Below are 23,160 nucleotides of genomic sequence, written 5' to 3'. Positions count from 1 at the left end.
CCCCTTGGTAAAGGCCTGGCTTTGTGTTGCTTCTTTCAGAGGTCCTCACCTAGCAGGCTGCCTCTCTCAGAACCACCACAACAATTCCATTTGCATTCATTAAGCTTGTTCTAGGTATGAAGCACTGGCAGGCACCGGAGATTCACTAACAGAAACTAGCCTCCTTGACCTCAAAGAGCTTACATTCTACTGTGGGGGTAAGGGAAGAGATGGCTATAACATGTGCATGAATGATGAAATATGTAGTGATCTGATGAGTGAAAACGAATAAATGAATAAAACATTTATTAAGCACCTACCATGGGCAAAGCACTATGCTGAGTCCTGAGGATACAAGTAGTATCCAGGTTGTCTCTGGTCTGTGGGAGCTTCCATTTTAGTGGCAAAGACAACAAACCCGGAAGGTTTCAGCTGCAAGTCAGATGAAAGGATCTGGTGGTCCTTAGGGCACAGTGGTAAAGCCATACCTCTTCTTTTGTGTCATTTCTAGTGACAAAATCATTTCTGTTTCTGATGTTGAACCATTTGACAAGGCCAAGGACTGGTGGCAAGAACCTTCTTGAGTGGCAGTGGCAGTAGAAGCTACAGGAGCAGTTGCAAGGCAGCATCTCCACAGCACATTGTTTTCCAGGATGGTGGCCTAGGGCTGGGAACACTGTTTTGTAGTTGGGCTGGGAACACTGATGTTCCCAAGGCTCTTGGATTCAGGGCTGTCGTGGGCTCTCTCCATCATGGTCTGAGGGGAGATGGTGATGAAGGTGATTGTGATGACATGACTTGCTTGGCACGTTCTGCCCATCTGTCTTCCTCCAGTGTAGCCCACTGACCCACCAAGGCTGGCTTATCTACCCTGTGTGGCAGTTGATTGGCGGCTGATGGGGATGACTGGCCCCTTGTTCACAGGAATTGCCTGCCTGGATGATGGCTATGAGGACTGAGCTAGGAGCAGGGTCAATGGTTTGGAAGTAGCTGCCATACCCAGGGTTCTTGTGGCCATTATTAACAATTGGAGAATGAGAGACTCCATGGAGAAGGTATGGTAGCATCTGTGCTGAGACTTTAAGGAAGGTAAAAACTGTGAGAAGCAAAATTGAAGAAGGGTGCATTCCAGGTATGGGGGAAGAGCCTGAATAAAGGGATGGAGACAAGAATAAAATGTCAGGTTACAATTTGGCTGGAGCATTATGCGTGTGTGTGTGTGTGTGTGTGTGTGTGAGAGAGAGAGAGAGAGAGAGAGGTGAGGTGACATGATGTGACGTGACATGATGTGACATGATGTGATGTGAAATAAGTCTCAAAGGTAGCATAGGCCAGACTGTAGAGTGTCTTAAACTCAGATTGAGTAGTTTGTTGTTCAGTTGTTTCAGTCGTGTCTGATGCTCCATGACCCCATTTGCGGTTTTCTTGGTAAAGAAGCTGGAATGGTTTCTCATTTCCTTCTCCTGATCATTTTAAAAATGAAGAAACTGAGGTAAACAGGATTAAATGACTTGCCCAGGGTCACACAGCTAGTAACTGTCTAAGGCCAGGTTTGAACTCAGGAAGATGAGTCTTCCTGACTGCCGGCTTGGTGCTCTATCCACTGTGCCTCCTAGCTGCTTGTAATTTATCCTAAAGGTAACAGGAAGCCACAGAAGATTTTTGAGCAGGGGAGTGACCTAGGATCACAGCTTGTTGGATCCTAAATTTCAAGCTGACAGTGACCTTGCGGGTCACTTCTTTCATCCCTACCTGGTATTTTATAGATGAAACTGAATCCCAGATAAAGTGATTTGTCCAAGGTCAGACAGATAGTAAGTAGAAGAACTGAAATTTGAACCCATGTACTTCCAATCCAGTGCTCTTTCTTTTTTTTTCTTTTTGTTTTTTTGAAGGGGGGGAGGCAGGGCAATTGGGGTTAAGTGACTTGCCCAAGGTCACACAGCTAGTAAGTGTGTCAAGTGTCTGAGGCCGCATTTGAACTCAGGTCCTCCTGACTCCAGGGTTGGTGCTCTACTTACTTTGCCACCTAGCTGCCCCCAGTGCACTTTCTATTGCATCATGCTGCTTGAAGTCAGGAAGATTATTTTGGCAGTTGTGTGGAAGATTGATTGGACAGGAAAGACACCAGCTGCAGGGAGACCAATTAAGAAACTATTAACGATAGTTCAGGTAAAAGGTGATGGAGCCCTGGACCAGAGCCAGCCACAGAAGGACTAGATGGCTTTGAGGGATGTTATAGAGGCAGAATGGTCATCAGCTGTCAACTGATTGGAAGAGAAGCAAATGTGGGGCAGTTGGGTGATGCGATGGAGAGAGCACTGGCCGTGGAGTCAGGAGGACCTGAGTTCAAATGTGGCCTCAGACACTTGACACTTACTAGCTGTGCGACCCTGAGCAAATCACTTAACCCTGATTGCCTCCCCTTCTCCACCCCTCCCCCTGCCAAATATAGGGTAGAAGGGTTGTTTTGAGACACAGCCTGGTAGACTTGAAAGAGCCCTGAGAAGACCTAGTTCAAGGCCAGTCCTTCCCTCTTGTTAGCTGTTTGATGTTACAAGCCTTCTTAACTACAGCTGTGGGAGTGCCCTTAGACAATCTCTAAAGCCCCCCTGGTGCTAACATCTTATGTAATTCTCCAGCTCATACCTCAATGAGGGAAAAAAATTAAGAGCTGAATTATAAAGCACATAATTGTCCAATTTAACAAAAACAAGAAACATCACTGGCTAAGTGCATTGGACATATGTGTAGGTGTTCTGTTGGAATTATGTACCACACTTGTCAAGACATTAATAGTCATGGAAAGTGCTTGATTTTCATGAAGTCTATGCATTCAGTGACTCTAAAATAAAATACTTTTCTTTACAATGCCAAGCTCAGAGCATTGTCTATACTAGGCATTAAGTAAGTGAATGTAAACATTAACTTTGCTAGCTAGTGGAAAGAATAGGAATAGAAGGCAGGTTTCTAAACACTCAGTCTGGTCTTTCATTATATCACACAGTCTTTTAGTTAAGATTGGCATTGACGTTTGGAAAAATGAGACCTAATCAGGGTTCTGCCAGTAAATATTTAACAACTAGCTCTCCTGGAGGGAAAAAGAAACACAACATATATGCTAGATACACTTTTAAGTTTAATCTGCACGAACACTTTCTCCATCATCTTCTTAAATTTAGATTATCCACAAAACAATAAATCAAGCCCTGATTTGTAACTATTGGCCAATTCCTGAGGTGCAAATGCTCACACTGAAAATTAAACAATCAGTTCTTGGTAGCAGTCAGATCTGGCCCCGGTACACCCTTTGGACCAAGCTCACTGGAGTAACTCTTTAGGGGGTAGATTTTGAATGACCAACAGAAGAATCAAGGATCTTAGTCTTTATCTTTATTGCTTCTTTTCCTCCAGGAAAGCTTCGGAAGTCCTGAAAACCTTAATATAAAACCCCTTGCCATCCTATGGTGTAGATGATGCTATAGACTAGCTCTTGTCCCTTATAACAATAACAGCAGCTCACCTTTCTATGGTGCTTTAAACTTTACAAAGGGATTTCCTTACAAAATCCCCACAAGATCAGCAGCGTAAGGAGCATTATTTGTGTTTGACCAATGAGGAACTGAGGAGGAAGAAATAACTCACATTCATAAAGCCTTACAAGGTTTCTCATAGGAACATAAATCTAGAGATGGAAGGGCCCTTAGAAGCATCTCATCTGACACTCTCATTCTACAGATGGAGAAACTGAGGACCAGAGAGCTTAAGTAACTTGCTTAATGTTACGCAAAGTGATGTCAGAGGCAAGATTTGAGCCGTTCTGACTCTAGAGACAGGGTTCCTCCCACCGTGCCCCGAAGTACATTTAAAAGAGCCCTGTGAGGTGGATAACACCAGTCTCATCGCATCTGTTTTGCACCTGAGAAAACAAAGAATCAGAGAGGTTGTCCAGAGTCATCCAGCTGGGTATTGGTGCTGGTATTCAAACTCGGGTCCAGTGTCATTTCTACCACACCAGAACTTTCGGAGGTGACTTACTCTGTTGAGCACTGAGAGCCACCAGCTTGGCCCCAGGCCTAGGCCACACCCCATTCCAAGGGCATATTGGTTACAAGGACAAGTGCTGCAGGGTGTTGGTCTCTTGGAAGCAGCTGCCTTGGCAGGACACCACTCACATCATGTCATCGCCAATAACATAAGCAAGTTAGTCAACAACCATTTCTTTCCTTCCCTCATCCCTGGATGCTGTAACAGGGGTGTCATCAGAGACAAAGAGGGAAAAATTAAGGGGAGAAAGGGAACATATTTCTTAAGCACCTTATTAGGCACTATTCTAATTATTTATAGATGTTTTCTCATTCGATTAACCCTGAGAGTTTATGCTAGCCCAAATTTGAACTGAAGTCCTCCTGACTCCAGGCCCAGCACTCTGTCCCACCTAAAGCCTAAGAAGTGGTCCCTGGGCAAAGTCTAGCTGCCAGAGAGTTCTCTGGGTATGGGTAGAGTGATGGGGCCTGAGGGGGTTGACAGTTGCTGCCAGAGTTTAGGCCTGTCTCAGAACGGGTGAGAGAGACAGTGGGCACTGAGGATGAGCAGGGACCTCACCAGAGAATTCAGCAGACTCTCAAGTGGATTTTGCAGACTGTTTGCTTTGCTCTGGAAAAACATTTCCTGCCTTGCTCAGGCCTTTGCCCAGGGGCTCCTTCCTGTTTCTTCCCTTCACAGCAAGAACCAAATGAAAGCTGCTCTATCTAGCATGAACTTTGAGTCCCAAAGGCGTGCCTCATGCCCAGACCTAAAGACACTCCGGGGATGTTTTTTTTAAGTCTAACTAGCTCGGTTCTTGGGAGTCGCACACATTCCTAATTTTCTTCTCTATTTTGCTGCCCCTGGGAAAGAGTTCTCTAGCCTCATTGCCTTCCGTACATATTTGTTGCTCTTTAGTCATTTTCAGACTCTTGTGACACCACTTGGGGTTCTCTTGGCAAAGATACTACAGTAGTTTGCCATTTCCTTCTCCAGCTCTTTTTAAAACTGAGGCAAACGGGTTAAGTGACTTGCCCTGGTCACATAGCTAGTAAGAGTCTGAGGCTGCCTTCAAACTCAGGTATTTCTGATTGAATCCAGGCCCAGTGCTCGATCCCCTGCTGCTTCTCTACACATATATGATGCGCATAAAATCCTAGAAGTACAAGGTCTAAGAATTTTCTCTGGCTATTTCCCCATGCCTGGAACATTCTCCTTCTGACTACTGATCTCTCTAGTTTCCTTTAAGTCCCAACTAAAATCCTGCCTTGTACAGGAAGCCTTCCCTAACTCGTCTTGATTCCAGTGCCTTCTCTCTTTAATTATTCCCACTTATCCTGTGTGTAGCTTGCTTTGTCTATATTTGTTTGCATGTTGTCTCCCCCATTAAATTGGAAGCTCCTTGAGGGCAGGGACTGTCTTTTGCCTCTTTTTTTTGTATCCTCAGTGATTAGCACAGTGCCTGGCACATAGTAGGTGCTTAATAAATGTTTATTGAATTGAATTGATTTGAATTGAATTAGTTGACTCTCCCTGACAAGGAGCTCACGATCCAACAAAACAGCCCATTCGATGTTTCAAGTAGCTCTAAATTTCCCCTTTCCCCCACTTTTGACTTGCTGAACACTTATAGAGCATCTGTCATACGTCAGACCCTGTGCTAGGCTCTGGGATTAGAGATAAAAATGTTCAGCCCTGTCCTCAATGAGCTTACATTTTACTGGAGGGAACAACATATATGCTGATAAGTGTATGCAGAGTAAATACAAAAGAAATTTCCAACAATAAAAATGACAGCCAGCATTCATAGAATGCTTTGAGGTTTGCAAAATGCCTTACAAATATTATCTTGGCTTATCCTCACAACTACCCTGGGTAGTTTGCAGATGAGGAAACTGAGGCAGATAGAAGTTAGTGGCTTGCTCAGGGTCACACAATATACTGTTCTTTTAAAAAATAAAGCAGAAGAAGATGCAACCAATTCTTGATTGATTATATAATTGGATAAAAGGAAAGGGGCCCCTAGTCACTTTCAGGAAGTTGTTTTTGACTACTCTAGCTTGCACTGGGCTTATAAATGTCCGGCTATTGATAGATCACAAACTGTTCTCAAGTGGAGTGACCTGTGTCTCTTACTGATAGTCTTTCCAAAACTGCTTGAAAGGAGGCCAACTGTTTTCTCAAAGCATCATAACCTGGCTCTAGAGAGCCTCCCAGACCACCTCCGATCATCCCATGACGCACCAAGGGATGTTTTGTAAATCAAGCTCATGTCAAACATTATAGTAATATGCAGCACTTAGTAAGTGCCTAGTGAAGACAAAGTTTAGCTAAGACACAGGTCCCTGTTCTCAAGAAGCTTATAGTCTAATGGGTGATGAAACACCAGCGGCTAAAATGATTGTAATACTATGTGATAAGTGCATTAAAAAGTTATGAAACAAAATGCTTTGAGAGGTTTGAGTGAGAAGATCATCTGTAGGGTACAAAGAGCACCCAACCATCACCATGGGTCACATCTACATTTGGTTTGGCGAATAGCCTCGGACACACAGAGCAGTGTGGTGGTCAGTGATAGGAAGAGCAGTGAGCTGGGCACTGACAAACCTGGGCTCTAAGTCTGACTCTGCTACTGCTTTGCTATAAGATCTTGGACAAATCCCTTCCCCTCTGTGGGTCTCAGTTACTACATTTATAAACTCAGGAAGCCCCATCCAGCTGAGTAAGATTCTAATTTGAAGCATACTCAGACCATTGGATGTGTGGTGCTCCTTCAAGCATGCATTCTTTCTCTCTCCTTCTTCCTCTCTCTCCTCCTCTTCCCCCTCGTATCTCTCTCTCTGTCTGTCTCTTTCTCTCCCTCTCTCCCTTCCCCCCTCCCCCCACTTCCAACACCACCCCCAATAGGTTTCAGCAGGTTGACAAGGGAAGAAAGCACTGGACTTCTCCTAAGGAGATAAGATAATCTCTTAGATAAGGAAGAGCTGGTTTAGCTATTCCTCCCCATGATGCCCAACCAGAGAGCAGCATAGAGGGATGTGCCATGGTTGCTGACATCGTTTTTTTCTCCCCTCTGAATTTTAGATAACAGTCATCTTTGGTAAAAATCACTACACTTCTGAGGCTTGCTTACCAGCCACAAAGTCTCTGCATTCTCTTAGGGAATGTGTCCATGCCGTGTTCAAATGTTAACAAAACAGGAAACCATAAATGGGCCCTCAAGAATTTGAAACACATTTATTAAGTGCCTCTATTGTGTTGGGCTCTGGGATTACAAAGACAAAAATGCTAAAAAATGAAACCAAAACCCAAACCTTACGCTAAAGGGGCAGCCATTTTCTCAGAGGAGGCAGGGAGGGAAATACAGGGCAACTTGAGGAGGAAGGAGTGTTAACATCCAGTAGCGTCATTAATTCCATGGAGGAGAAAATGCTTTGGAAAGCATAAAGCCTTATTCAAAATATGGCATTATAGTAGTTGATTGTGTACACGCTGTAACTTCAGTGTTATGAATGGAAAGCACAATGACAAAAACCCTCCAAACTTCACACTGTATTATAATATTTAAGCTTGGCCCCCAAAAGGAGAAGAGGAAATATACCTCTTCTTTATAGAGGTGGGGGAATAAGGGTATGGAGTATTGCATATACTATTATGCATAGCGTATGTCTTGGTTAGTTTTGCTAAACTGGTTTTTTTGTTCTTTTTTTCTTACAAGTGATGGCTCTCTGGGGAGGGGAGATGGCTAATGTAAAAATGTATTACTAATAATAGCTAGCATTTATATAGTGCTTAAATGATTCACAAAGTGCTTTCTGAATATTATCTCATTAATTTCCACAACCACCCTATGAAGTAGGTGCTATTATCTCTATTGTACAGATGAGGAAACTGAGGCTGGGAAAGGTAAAATGACTTATCCAGGGTCATGTAGTTAGGATCATGTAATTAGGAAGCATCTGAGGTAGGATTTGAACTGAGGCCCAATTCTCTTTTTCATCACTTAGCTGCCTAACCCACTGCCCAGCTTTTAAATTCTCAGCTTGTGCAGATTAGGTTCGATATTTTCAGGTGTTCTCCAAATTGCTATCTTTAATTTGTTCCCCTACCCATGCTTTCCCCTGGGCACAAAAAAATATGGCTCATATCTGGGTCTAGTCCTAACGACATGAAAGGACCAGCTTTATTCCTTCACATCAGGACTCTGTTTCTTTCTCTTTCCCTTTCTGTGCTTTAGCTCCTGCTTGGTCTAGCAATTCATTAGAATTGAGAAACTCCTCATTTTCTATCCAGGAGGTTTGATTTAAGAATTCTTCCATTAGATGTTTTCCCTTCCCTCCCTGTCTCCCTCTCCCCCCTCCTTTTCTGTCTCCCTCCCCCTCTCCCTCTCCTTCTCTCTCTTCCCTTCCCCTCTCTCCCCCTTCTCTTCTCTCTTCACTCTCTCTCTCTCTTTCTCTCTCTCTCCCTCTTCCCTTCCCCCCTCTCTCTTCTCCTCCCATTCCTCCATCTCTCTCCTCCTCCCCTTCCCCCTTTTCCCTCCCAAATCCTCACCAATTTCTTTCCCTCTCTTCCTTGGCCTCTCTTTGGTTAGGTAAATCATTATGTACTTTGGGGCTGTTTGGGCTCTGCATTGAAAGTGTCTGTGTGGAAAGAGAAGTGAATGCTGATCCAGAAAACTAATCAATGACCAGGCCTGACCAGAATCATTCTATCCTTGACCAACTAAGCAAATCTCAGTTCCTCACTCTGAGGAGAAAAAGGACTTTCATATCCTGGTCCCTTCCCACCTTTCCAGTCTTCTTATAATGTAGCCTCATTCACACACTCCAGGATCCATTGACACTGGCCTACTTGTGGTTCGTTGTTCACACAACTCTCTATCTCCCAAGTTTCTCTGGCTGTCCTTCATGCCTGGAATACTGTCCTTCCTCATCTCCTCATCCTGGCTTCCTTCAAATCTTAGCTAATGTCCCACCTTCTGTAAGAAGCCTTGGCCAGCCCTACTTAATCTAAGTGCCTTCCTGGGACTGTGCTCCCAATTTATCCTGTATATAGCTTGTTTGCTCATAAATATGTGCATGTTTTCTCCTCATTGGATCAAGAGCTCCTTGAGATCAGGGACTATCCTTTGTGTTTTGTTTAGCCTCTGTGCTTAGCACAGTGCCTAGCACATAGTGGGTACTTAATAAATATTTGTTGACTTGACTCTAATTCTTCTCTGACTCTGACCTAGCACCTTTATTGATGGATAATCCAAGCAAACAGACCCACAGAATCACAACAATTTTTTAGGTTTCAGGTACCAGTAAGAAGGAAAAGAAAGTAGTAATGATTTTAAAAACATTTCTCCCTTGGAGGAAAACAGTAATTCATTTCAATTCAATAAACATTTGTTAAGCACCTAATATGTGCCAGGCACTGTGCTAAGTACTCCATTGAAAAGCGATAACTGAAAAGATGTTCTTTAAACAGAAATAGGTTCCACTCGTGCATGATTGATTTTCTCCTAATTTACTCATGTGGTTTAAAAATTAATTAAAGATCAAAATTTTCAGCATCTTTCCTGACATTCTCTTATTGTATAGTACTCAAATACTCCCTGTTGAAAGATCTAGTCACATGCAAGGTCTTTCTTTGGAGAAATACATTCTTCTGTCCCTTTGGCTTTTGGAGTCCAAGGTAAGCCAAGTGCCTTTTGAAGTGACAGGATACATTTAGTTAATTGATTCTCTTGGAATGACTCCCCATTCCCCTACAGGATAAAATCAAACTTCTTGGCTTGGCATTCAAGGCCTGCAATGATAGTTTTCCAGGCTCTCATTACTGAAATTGACTTGTGTGGGGTCACACAGTAAGTGTCAGAATCAGGTATCAAACCCATATCTCCTGACTCTGAGTCTAGTGCTCTCTCTACTTTACCATAATCTGACTTCACTTTTTCAAAACTACTAATTACACTCATTTAATTCCTACATGTTTCTCTCCTGCACCTATGAGGCATATCAGCTAACTTCCCTGGTAGCACCTCTGGGTGTTTATGGGATGCGGTGGGAGGCTGTCAGTCCTACTGACCAGTGGAGGCTTGTCAGATCAAAAAGATGCAAAGATCATCTAATGTCTTTAGGCTAGATGGCTTGGTGGTTAGGATAAGAGAAAGTCCCTGGGACTTAAGATAAATGGGAACCCAGGTCAGTAACAGGAAGATCTGTAGAGAGAAGGTGCAGGGTTTATAGTTTGGCAACATTGAGCGTTAAGCATTTTTTTGGCTGCCTCAGTCTTTTGGGGGAGATTCCCATGTTATCTACTCTCCTCCTCCTCCCCAACTCAATGAGATATGGTTGCTATTGTAGACATTTTGTGTCAGTCAACCCCCTTGAATCTCAGTTTCCTCATTTGTAAAATGAAGATAATAACAATACAAATAATGGTCAAATACTCAATTACAAAAATACTCAATACTCATACTCAAAAATACTCCATGATAATACTCAAATACTGGTTCTATCCCGGTAGACTTGAGGAGGTACGAGGTTGTTATGAGGATCAGATGAGGAAATGCATGCAAAGTTATGCAAATTTTTAAACATTAAATAAATATCAGTTGTTTTTATCATTATATGTATACATGTTTTGTCTACCCTTGCACCCCTAACCTGAATATAAGCTCTTTGGACAGGGCCAATATCTTCGTTATTTTTGTGCCCCCCATAGAGCTAGGCACAGGTTTTTGAATTTAGTAGCTGATCAACAAATGTGAGTTAAAGATGGTTGTGGTGGTGCATGCATGTAGTCCATGCCACTGGGGGAAGCTGAGGCTGGTGGATCACTTGAGCTTGGGAGTTATGAGCCGCACTAAGTTGGTCAAAAGCTGATTGAGTGTCTGCCCAAAGTCCAATACCAATATGATGAGCTCCTGGGAGGGGAAGGCCTCTAGGCTGCCCAATGAGGGGCAAACCCACCAAGTCAGAAAAAATTGAACAGGTTAAAGCTTCCCTACAGTTTGGGATCGGTAGGAGTGGATTCTGCACTTTCTACCTCAGTGAGCTAGAGAGACCCAACCTAAACAACCTAAACAAAACCAAAATCAAACCCCACTGAATTCAGTGGTGATGTTTGAGGAAAAAACTCCAGTGAGAAAGCCAAGATAACGGCTCTGCAGAAGATAGGGGCAGAATTTCTACCATTCTCGTAACATTGTTGTGGGGATAAAGCTCTGTAAACTTTTTATTGAAGAAGAAACATTTATGGAATTTTACACAGCAACATGACACATACAGGGTATCCTAAGGCCTTAGGGGCAGTTCTAAGCTATTGAAGCACTATGACTTTTGGGACGTGCTGTATTATCTCACTTAATCCTTGTTATAACCTCTTGAGGCAGGTACTACAGGCTTTATTATCCATATTGAACAGATTAAGAAACCAAAAACTTAGAAAGCTTGTGTCTTCTATAAGATCACAAAATGTCAGAATCGGGAATCAAACCCAAGTTTTTTTTACTTTGTATCTAGGTGTTCTCACCACTATGTTATACTGTTACTTTCCCCACCTCACTTTTAAAAGGAGACTGATTAAACTTAGTTAAGAGGCATCTTGGGGCATAGTAAAGCTACTCTCAGGCCATTATACCACATAAAGAGAAGAAAAAATACCCCAAATATGACCCAAGGATCATAGGGCCAAAGTTGGAAGGGACTTCAGAAGTCACCTTGTATAACTCCCATTTTTTTTAAAAAATAATTAATTTCTAGTTTTCACCATTCACTTTTATAAGATTTTGAGTTCCACATTTCCCCCCGCTCCTTCCCTTCCTCCCACCCCAAGACGGCATGAAATCTGATATAGGCTATTATATGTACAATTATATTAAGCATATTTCCACATTAGTCATGTTATGAAAGAAGAATCAGAACAAAAGGGGAAAAGCCACAAGAAAGATAAAAGAAACAAAAAAGAAAATAGTGCGCTTTGATCTGCATTCAGACTCCATAGCTCTTTCTCTGGATGTGGATAGCATTTTCCATTACAAGTCTTTTGAAATTGTCTTAGATCATTGCATTGCTGAGAAGAGCTAAGTAACTCTTAGTTGATATCAGATGCAGGATTTAATCTTACTCCTCTGATTCCAGTCAATGCTTTTTCTACTGTGCTGCCTGGTCTCCTAGACTCTGTGTCTTGTTGCCTTGGTGGCTTCCAATTTCCTAAAGGAAAAGGGAGGAAATAGCTAAATAATCCCTATCTGTTTCAAGGAGGTATATTTACCCTAATTCATATTTAAGAAGCAAACTATATGGGGATAAGCTTGCTAAAGAAAATAATTCCTGGATGCTTGTGAAATCCAAGACAGGTTCGGGCATTGTAGTGTAGTAAGGGGGTAAAGTGGTTTTCTCCAGTGTCTCAGTTTTAGCATTTACCTACCACACAGGTCCTTTTCTCTCTCTGAGCCTCAGTACCTTTAACTGTGAAGTGATGGTGCCATGGAAAAGTCAGTGAATCTGGGATTAAATCCCAGTCCTGTTGCTCATTATCCAGGTGACTTTGGGCAAATCCTCTCATTTCTCTGGGCCTCAGTTTCCTCATTAAAAGGTGACCTCTAAGGTTGTATCCAGTTCTAAAGCAATGTTTCTATGATCCTTGCACTTGCAAACCAAGTCTTGGGTAAAATCATAAGGTGTTAGATAAATGTGAGCTATTAGCTGATGCACAGTATTGTCTTTCAGCTTTTCAGTTTTCTGAAACTCTCCACATGTCTTTTTGTTGACTAGTCCCTTTTCACTCTTCTCTTTCAGTCTGTTGCTGGCTGGGGCTGGAGGAACAGATCCATCAACATGAACCACTATGCTAACAAGAAGAGTGCAGCTGAAAGCATGCTGGACATTGCCCTGCTGATGGCCAATGCCTCCCAGCTAAAGGCTGTGATAGAACAAGGACCCTCCTTCGCCTTCTTTGTCCCACTCATTGTTCTCATCTCTGTCTCCCTTGTACTCCAGGTGGGAGTGGGCGTGCTGCTGATCTTTTTGGGTATGTACTTGATTTGTTATCAATTGCAGATCACCCACAGTTTATAGGCTTGGTCCAAGGAGTAACTAAGGTACGGTAATAGAAACTTTGTTCCAGGGTATGAAAATTTAGAGGGCACTAACATGTTCCTTTGACAGAAACAGTTAAGCTTAGCCTCTAGTTATCATGAAATTGGAAACTATCAGATGGTTTCCTTCTGAAGCCCTGGTGGCTACTCCTTAGGTGAGCTCTTCCTCACCTTGGCCTGATCTGGACATGCTCATTGCTCTCTGTCATAACTTTGCTGGCAGTGCCCTGCCAGGATCCTGGCATCACTGCTGGCCCCCAACACTGACTGAATTGAGATCACAGGAGGTAGTGCAGTGTGGTAGGCAGATTCCTGTATTTGAGGTTGGAGGGCCTGGTTCAAATCCTGGCTCAATCACTTAACTAGCTATGTGATCTTGGGGAAGTCACTTAATTCCACCGAGCCTGTGTTTCCTCAGCTTGTAAAATGTTTTATATATGTTACTTCATTGATTCTCAGGACAACCTCATGATGCGGATGTTATCAGTAACCCCATTTAATAGCTGAGGAAACTGAGGCTGAGAAGTGAAGTGACTTTCTCAGGGTTATCTAATTAGCAAAAGTCTCAGAGCGTCCTGATTCCAAACTGAACATTCTATCTAATTAGCCATATGGAGGAACTCTGAAATCAGAATATGTGGATTCAAATTCTGGAATTGCCACTTATTACACATGTGACTTTGAGTAAGTCATTTTCCCTTGCTGGGTCTCAGTTTACTTATCTGTAAATGGAGATAACAGCAGTTGTGCTGCTCACCTTCCAGGGTTGTATCAAGTAAGTAAATAAGCGTATTTAAAGTCCTTTGTAAAATGTCAAGTGCTACATGTACATTGGTCATGAGACTAATCAATATAGGTAAATATAGGAAGGATGTGTGTTCTTCTGTGGGGAGCTCACATTGTTGGGATACATGTATGATTATTAAAGTTGTTCCTAAATTGTTGCTCAGACAGTAAGGGGTTAAGTGATTTGCCCTTTGTTAGAAGTGGGATTTGAATTCAGGTCTTCTCAACTTCAAGACTACCACTGCTGCTTATTATATCATGTTACTTCTCATTATATTAGTAAGTGGAACTCAGATCCAGATCTTCTGCTCTTCACACCCAATATTCTTTCCCCTGCACCACACTGCAGTGTGTGGGCTGAGGGGGAAGGAGAAGTTCTTAGAGGAGGTCCAACCTCACACATACACACACTTGCGTAATCTGAGGTTTGCGGTTATGGTTCACACAGTAGTCATGCATGGAGCCTCTGCCATGGGGATCATCTGGGTAGGTGATTAAAATGCAGATAGTAATCTTCCTGCTTTGGGCCAACATAGATGCCTATAATTGTAGGTCACCTGAGCGACAACACCGTACTGTCAACATCCCTAAAGCCCCTGGTGCTGACCTCTGAAGTCCCTATCTCCATGTGCATTAAGGACCTGGTCCTTGTCATCAGGCCAGGAAAACAGCTGGGTAGTTAGATGTGGGCTCTAGGGCAGTAAGAGTCAATTTGAGCCAAGAAGGGGCATTTGGAATGAAGCAGTAATGAAGGCAACCTGGACTTGTGGGCCAGAGGTAAGCCTAGATGCCCAAGTGGGAGCAGGGAGGCCATTGGTGTTACCCTATAGGAAAGCAATTCTAGCGGCTATGATTCAAGATGGAAGTATTTTGGGTCAGAATGAGCCCAGGCACCCATAGACATGTGAATCATTAACCCAATCAAATCTCTTAAGTCTTTCTTGTTATTTTATATTTATCTTATTTTTATTGATATATTTTGTATTTACATCTTTTTCCTTTCCAAATATATCTCATTCCCTTCCTCTACCTTTGTAACAAAGATTAAAAACAAGAAAAAAGCTCTTTAGCAAAACCAACCAACATGTTAACCATGTCTAACAGTAGGTGAAACATTCCATACCCATAGTCTTCTACCTTTGAAGCCCCAAGTCTGCTTTTAAAAAGCAGAGGATGGGAAAGAAAAACTATCCCTTAGATACCAAGCAGCCACACAAGGCACTCACACTAGCCTGGGGAATGCTGTCGTACAGTCCTTAATCAGGGTCTGGATCCTGAAGGCCAGTTGGGTTGAGGCTTAATTCTTGGGCCCCTCCATTGGACTTGTTAGGACTAGACTGTGATTTTGAACTCAACAGGCCTCAAATTCCAGTGTCCAGGGACTACATTAGTCAAAGGGCGGTGGCCTTGGACTTGAACAATTTGAAGGAGAGGAGAAACTGTGTGGAATTGGTAATAGAAGAACAGGGAGAAGGGCAGCGATCCGGTGCTGTGAGGCATATAGGAGACAGTACAGTGGGAAGAGGGTCGACTTGGAGTCAGAAGACCTGGGTTCAAATCCTAGCTCTGCCACTTATCTGTGTGACTTTGGACAAGTTTCTTAACCTTCCTCCTTAAGGTTATCTAGCTGATACAGTGGGACCAGACTTTGAATCTTATCCTTGATAATTATTAATGTGTGGCCCTGGGCAGGTCACTTAAGCACTATCTGCCTCAGTTTCCTCATCTGTAAAATGGAGATAATAATAGCTCCTACCTCATAAGGTTGTTTTGAGGATCCAATGAGATAACCTGTTTAAGCACTTTGCAAACCTTCAAGTGCTATCAAATGTCCTCATCTGTAACGTAAGGGGGCTGGATAAGATGGTTACCTCTAGATCTCAGATCCCAGAACCAGAAATGGGCTTGCAGCAGTAAATCCCTAGCTTCTTTTCTCTATGGACTCCTTCATCATTTGTCTCTCTGTTCTGCCCCAAACTGGCCTCTTCTTTCTTCTTTTCCTGCTCCTCCTCCTCCTCCCCCACCATTGTCTCCTCCTCTTCTTCTTCCTCCTTCTCTTCCTCCTTTTCCTTCTTGTCCTCCTCACCTACCATTATCTCTTCATTCTCCCCTGCCTCCTCCTCTGGTTGTCTCTGAGTAGCCTTGGCCCCTCTGGACAGTCCATTTTCTCCCAGTTCCTGCTTCAGGGAGCTAATATTTGACCTAATTCAAGCATCAAGCACATTCCTGACCTAGTTCCAAGGTTATTAGAAGCGTGGTGAAGGTTTGCTTGGGCTCTAAGCAGAGCTGGGACATTGACAAGTGCCCACTGATTGTTTGGAAATAAACCAAGAAGACGAATACAACCCTCTTTTACCTTGGCACACAGTAGGTACTTAATAAGTGAAAAAATGGAATCAAATTGAAGCATGGTACAGTAGCAAAAGAACTGCATTTGAAGTTAGTTAAAAATCTAGCTTTGCTTCTTACTGCTTGGGTGACCTCAGGCATATCTTTCTCCTTTCTAGGTCTCAGTTTCCTCAGCTTCCAAATCAGTTATTTTTGAGATCCTGGTGGTGATAGGTTAGTGGGGTAAAGGTGTAGATCCAGAAATCCGTGAGGTTCACAAATGTAGGAGGTATGATCTGAATTTAGGAATAAGAGATCTGAAGCTCCTCTCCCCTCCTTGACTTCCATGCAGAGAAAAGGCAGGAAAGTACTTGGGAGGGGAAGGTACAGAGGAGAAGGCAAAGTTGCTAGGGCACTGGACCTGGAGACAGGTTCAAATCTCAGCTCAGACATTTACTAGCTGTATGGCCGAGAGAAAATCATTTAACCTCTTTGGGCCTTGGTTTCATTTTACATCAAATTAGGCAGGGGCCTAAATGACCTCTGGGGTCCTTCCACTTCTAGATCTAGTATCCTTTGGATACTTGTGATGCATTTACTTAAAAAGTATGATATGTGCCTTATTAGCATACCGTATCATCTGGGGAGGGCTTTGGTTAGTTGTTTCTTCCTCAATGCACCATGCTCATGAAGTTGGATGACCCAAGGATGTATCTGGTATCAGAGGACCTCAGTTCAAATCCCAGCTTTCCTGTATATCTCTGCATGATATGAGTCAGTCACTTAACTTTCCTAGGACTCAATTTCCTCATAGATAAAATATGGGATTGGATTAGAAAGTCTCTAAAGTTCATTTCAGCTAGAAATCTGTGCTTCTATGATCTCCTCCCAAATTGAGCTCTGCTGTTTATTCTTGGCAGCAACCGCCTTTTATGAATTGTCAACAGAATTGTCAATAACTCCCCTAGGAGGGGAAGACTTGGGTAGGGTTTATTAAGTCCCTTTCTGGAAAGACATATGATCCTGCTGTTGGCTAAAGCCTTGATTTTCTCTATAGTCAAGCAGGCTTTTCAGCAATTGATAGCTGTTTGGAAAATTGGGCATTTTATAAGGTACTGTAGGCAGATTTCATGGAAAGCCCAAGGGCTGGCCTCAAAGCAGAGAGGTCAGACTGCCAAGTCTCTTCATGAGCTCCCTCCATAAAACTGAGCCTGTGGCTTCCACCTCTCCTATTATTGGCCTCTGGTTCCTCTGGTTACTGTGACACTTCATTTAGGTCTGAGGAGGAAAGTTTTCTCTTCAGTTGTGGCCTGGAGAAACCTGAGCAAATAATTCTGTGCCTCATCTCCACAAGAGGGGCCAGTCACAGCTTACTCAATTTCTAGGTGCCCTCTCTGGCCAGTTGGATTGGTACAATGCTTCCTGACAGTCCCTGCCTTCTCCTTTGCCCTCCACCTCAGCACTTTTGTGTGCTTTGGGTCTGTGTGCCTGGCATTTGGAAGTCACCCCTATTCCCTGCCCTATTCTGACTGGAGCTCAGGAAGGCTACCATATGAGCTCTGTGCAGTGAGCATTGCATTAGGGGAAAGAATCAAGAAAGCCAGTTCAAGTTAGCACAGGTGCACCTACTATGTTTGAGGCACTGCATTTGCATCAAGCACCTTGGCTCCTAATTATATGTGTTTACTACTTATTTCAGTTAGGTAGCTCTGTGGGTAGAAGTCAGAAAAACCTAAGTACAAATCTGGGCTCAGGCACTTATTAGCTGTGTGCCCCTGGGTGAGTCATTTAACTTCACTCAGTTTCAGTTTCCTATCTGTAAAATGGGGAATAATAATATTACCTACCTCTCAGGGTTATGGTGAGGATCAAATCAATTGACATTTGCAAAGCACTTTGCAAACCTTAAAATACTGTCTAAATGCTAGCTATTATTAATTTTATTTCTAAAGCATGTACTTTCCTCTCCTTCCACTTTATGTATTAGAATAGTGTTAGGATGTTAATATGTGTTAGAATTCCCCTTTGGAATATAACCTCTTGGAAAGCAGAGAATGTCTTTCTTGCTGGCATTTGTGTCCCTGGAATTTAGCACAGTGCCTAGCACGTGGGAAGCACTTAATAGGTGCTTTTTCATTCATTTATCCATCCATCCATTTCTGGGACCACCTCCTTTTCCAACTGTGCATTTCCTAGATGATATCTTTTACATTGTATCTGGTGCATGAGTCAGAGTTGGATTACCTTCAGAGATCATGGTGTTCTATGATAACAAACCAACCCAACTGACACAGCTCAGTGTTCTCCCAAAATATCTCACCTACTCAGCTTCCTGCTTCTCCTGTGCCTTTGGTCATATCACTCCCTTCATCTGGAATGTTCTCCTGTACATCTAAAAGTCCTGCTCTTCCTTCTAGACTCAAGTCAAATGCCACCTCCTCCATGATGTCTTCCCTGATTCCTGACTTCCCTCCTTGACTCCTCCCCCTCCAAAGTAATTAGTTCAAACTCTGATGTTTATAGCACTTTGTATTCAATTCAATTCAACAAAAATTTATTAAATTCTGGGTTAGAGTTAGAGTCTGTTAGACGTCTGAGATTTCAAATTTTTCTCTGCATAGGATCATGGGATTAAATATTTAGAGGTCATTGAGTCTTCTAATTATAGTTTTTATGGGGGCTTCCAGGAGGACTACACCTCTGGTGTGAGGGCTGCTCATCCACCTTTGGTGTCCACCTGTCACCCAACTCTCACCTGTGGCTCCAAGAAGCAGTAATATGCACAGAGGCCACACCCTGGTTTGACAGATGGGCTAAACCAGGTTGAGGGCAGCTAATGAGTCTCAAATCTGTAGTGAGTTGGGGGATATCTATCCTAGACATCTGACTACTTCCCCCACTGGATTGGTCAAATGAGGACAATTTGCTCCAACAGCCATGAAGGCACTTAGAGCTTGGTCAGACATTGAAGATGCCAAAGGCATCCACTGCAACCCAGGCCATCACCAATCATCCTGACTTTTGTCTTGCCACTGGACTGAAGTGACTCTGGAAGAGAAAGTGAGGCTGACAACTTAGTGCAGCTCTGCCTCACTTAAATCCAGTTCATACACTTGTCACACACAGTCACCCCTTGATGTCATTGGTTCTCTTTGAAATCAAAGGACCAACAACAACATCAGTATATATTTCTTGTCTTCCTGGTTATACTGTAGCCTTCTCAAGGTCAGGGACTGTCTTGTTTCATCTTTCTATGTCCCCTGACATGCCTCATATAGGTTCAATACACGTTAAGGGTTAGTTGAATGAATGAATGAATCTTGTCCTTCCCTGGTATCTTTTGTAAACCCTGGAAGGCTTATTTACTTTACCCTTCTCTCACTGATTCTTCAGTCTCTTTAGGAAGTCATTAAGAGGAGACAAGAACATATAAAGGTACGGGGATGATAGTTCCTCCAAGCATTTGAAGAGAGGGCCTATGGGAAGAGGAGTCAACTCATTCTTTTTGGCCCCAAAGAATAAAGTGGGAACAATGGATAGAGATGACAAAAAGGCAGAGTTAGGCCTGATGGGAAGTGGGGGAAGGAACAAGCATTTATTAAGTACTTACTACATGCCAAGTTTTTTTTTAATAAATATTATCTCATTTGACCCACACAAGCCACCGTGTGAAACAGGTGCTGTTAATGTTCTCCATTTTACAGGCAGTCATAGGTTAAGTGACTTGCCCAGGGTCTCATTTCTTAATAATTAGAGCTGTCCTCCAGAGAAATGGGCTGCCTGAGGAAAGAATGGATTTCCCCTCACCTTTAAGTATTAAAGCACAGGCTCCCTGATCATTTGTCATTAAGGCTCTAAAGAGAAATCTTGGTCTGCTGTGAGTTGGACTAAATGACCTCTGAGGTCTTTTCTAAATCCGAGATTTTGTGATTCTCTGAAAGGAGAGCTAGATAAGGGCCCCCACTCTAGGGAAAAGGGTATTGACACAGCTAAGAAGCTCTAATCCTTGCTGGACACTCCTCATTTACATCACCTTTAGTTCATACTAACCCACTGGAACGACTCTTTCCTAGGGCAGGCACTCAGAGGAATTCATGCTTCTCTTAGTGAAGGCTCCAGACTGGAGTTCCCTGGGCTAGGCTAGGAAGTGGCTTTCAGAGCTCTAGCTGGTGAGAATATCTTCTCTATCCCTGGGTACTGGCTACCTTCAGATGCCTTTCAATCTGAGAAATACCTTTTGGTTCCTAACCTTCAGAAGATTTCATAAGATCAAAGGATATAGAGTCAGAAGATACCTTATAAATCAAGAGAAGGTAAGGAAATAGACATTTACGATGCTTTATTTATGTAGAACCTGTGCTTTTTACAGATATATCTCATTTGATCTTCACAACAGCTAGGTGCTATTATCACCCCCATTTGATAGTTGAGGAAACTGAGGCAAAAAGAGGTTAAGCGAATTTCCCAGTATCACACAGTTAGTATCTAAGGCTGGATTTGAACTCTGATCTTTCTGACTCCAGGCTCAGATAAATCAGATAACTTTTTTATCCAGATAAGAAAACTGAGGCTCATGGAAGCTAATGACTTGCCCAGGGTGATCTAAGGAGTTAGTAACGGAGCCAGGGTTCAAACCTGTGATCTCTAACTCCATTGTTCTTTCCACTAATCTCGCAGTGCCTCGCTCTCATTTAGAAGCTGCTTCAAAGATACAGCACTTGTATCTGTGCATCAGTTTTGTCCACGTAGCATGGAAGACGACTTGACTTACCACATGCAATTTCACCGCAGACATTGATTTTTTCTTTCCTACCACCACTATTACAAAGCAAGGATGGCCCTTGGGCCAACTTCCTCCCCAACCAAGACCAAAAAACCTCAAGTGAGGAACACAAAACTGCCTAGGCCAAAATGAAGATACAGCAACAAGACTGAAAATGCTGGTAGGAAATACTTTATGTGAAACTTTCCAGTTATAGTAGAAGTTTGTGTATAGAAGAGGACAGGGAGGGGCCTATAGGGTGAGGTATGTGTGTGTCTTTAATAGGAGTTAGCGATGGTATAAACCATAGGGATCATCTGGTAATAGCAGCATAGGTTTAAAGCTGGAAGAGACATTGGAAGTCATCTAATCAGGCATCCTTATTTATTTAATGAGCAGCTAGGTGATGCAGTGGATAGAGCACCAGGCCTGGAGTCAGGAAGAATTGAGTTCAAATCCAATCTCAGACACTTACTAGCTGTGTGACCCTGGGCAAGTCACTTAACCCTCTTTGCCTCAGTTTCCTCATCTGTAAAGTGAACTGGAAAAAGAAATGGCAAACCACTCTAGTATCTTCATCAAGAAAACCCCAAATGGGGTCAGGAAGAGTTAGACATGACTGAAACAACTTGCTAATAATGAAACTAAAGGCCAGGGAGGTAGTGACTTGCTTAAGGTTATTATATAAGTACTAAGCGTCAAAAATATGATCCAATCCCATGTCCTTGGACTCCAGGGTCAATGCTCTTTCCTTTGAACTCCTACTCCAATGCTTATATTTTACAGAAAATATAGTCTCAGTGAGTTGTCCAATATCACACAGTAGCAGAACAGAGATTTGAACCCAGATCCTTTGATTTAAAAATCTATCGATCCGAAGCTGTGTCTAAGCCAAATCAATGCCTAATGAAATAGACAATCTTGAGTCATTCAGAAGTAACGGGCTCTGAATTCCAGTGTCCAGTTCTCTAATATAGGTTGCAGTTCCCACGTCATTGATGGGACAATAGTACCCATAGAAAGCTGCTTTTCTTTGTGGGAGACAGTGTGGTATAGTGAAAAGAGTACTAGATTTGGACCCAGGTTCAAATCTTGGCTCTCTTTCTGTGTCTCACCTTTGTGGCTGAAGCCTGTTGACCAGTCTCTCCATTTCTCTGGGCCTCAGTTTCCCAGTCGTGAAAGGACAGAGTTGGGCTCTAGAGTCAAAGCTCATTACTTAGGATAGTCATAGAAACAGAAGCATGGTGTAGTGGATGCAAGGATGACCTTGGCATCAGTAAGATCTGGATTCAGGTCCTACTTGTGATACACGGTAGCTTAGTAACCATGGACTCAGCACCCCCAGGCAACTCTCAAAGACAGGAGGTTACAGAGAGTTGTTGATATTCATCAGTTAACAGTTTTCTATACTGCCCAATCCTCCTTCCTCCATGTCCCCCCGCCAAATTCAATTGCTGTTGTAGGCTGTATTCTCTAGTACGATGACAAATGTTTAGGCAGGAGAAGAAAAACAGTGATAGCTAAGAAGTGAATTCTTTATTCCACCATCATGGTAGCACCATCTCAGTTCTCTTTCAGGTGGGTCTTTGGTCTTGCAGGTTGGTAAATTTCTCATTTTAATAGCCATTGAAATTAACTCCATCTATGGGAAGACTCTTAAAATTTTTTTTAAAGAATGTTTTTATTTTATTTTTCTTAATGACGTGTAAAAATGGTTTTAACATTTGTTTTTTTAATAATTGTTGAATTCCACATTCCCTCCCTCCCCTCACTCCTCCTTGAGAAGGCAAACACTTTGATATAGATTATACATGGGCAGTCATGCAAAACATATTTCCATGTTAGCCATGTTGCAAAAGAGAACATAGACCGCTGCTGGAGAAGATATGGGAAAATTGGAACACTGTTACATTGTGGGTGGAGTTGTGAACTGATTCAGCCATTCTGGAGAGCAATTTGGAACTATGCCCAAAGGGCTGTAAAAATGTGCATAACCTTTGACGCAGCAATAACTCTTCTAGGGCTGTATCTCAAAGAGATCGTACAAGCGGGAAAAGGACCCGTACGTACAAAAATATTTATAGCAGCTCTTTTTGTGGTAGCAAAGAATTGGAAATCAAGGGGATGCCCGTCAATTGGGGAATGGCTAACCAAGTTGTGATATATGAATGTAATGGAATACTATTGTGCT

General features: G+C 42.7%; 1 protein-coding gene across 1 annotated transcript in view; it reads left to right on the top strand.

The window, feature by feature from the left end:
- Window positions 1-23,160, top strand: part of NINJ1 (ninjurin 1) — a 50,911-nt gene that overhangs the window by 21,816 nt on the left and 5,935 nt on the right. The window contains exon 2 of the mRNA XM_036739748.1: window positions 12,795-13,026. Coding sequence (XP_036595643.1) covers window positions 12,795-13,026 — 232 coding nt within the window. The remainder of the gene's footprint in view (window positions 1-12,794; window positions 13,027-23,160) is intronic.

Source organism: Trichosurus vulpecula, chromosome 9, assembly GCF_011100635.1.
Source record: "Trichosurus vulpecula isolate mTriVul1 chromosome 9, mTriVul1.pri, whole genome shotgun sequence".
Classification (NCBI taxonomy): Eukaryota; Metazoa; Chordata; class Mammalia; order Diprotodontia; family Phalangeridae; genus Trichosurus; species Trichosurus vulpecula.
This window is presented reverse-complemented; position numbering and strand designations above follow the sequence as displayed.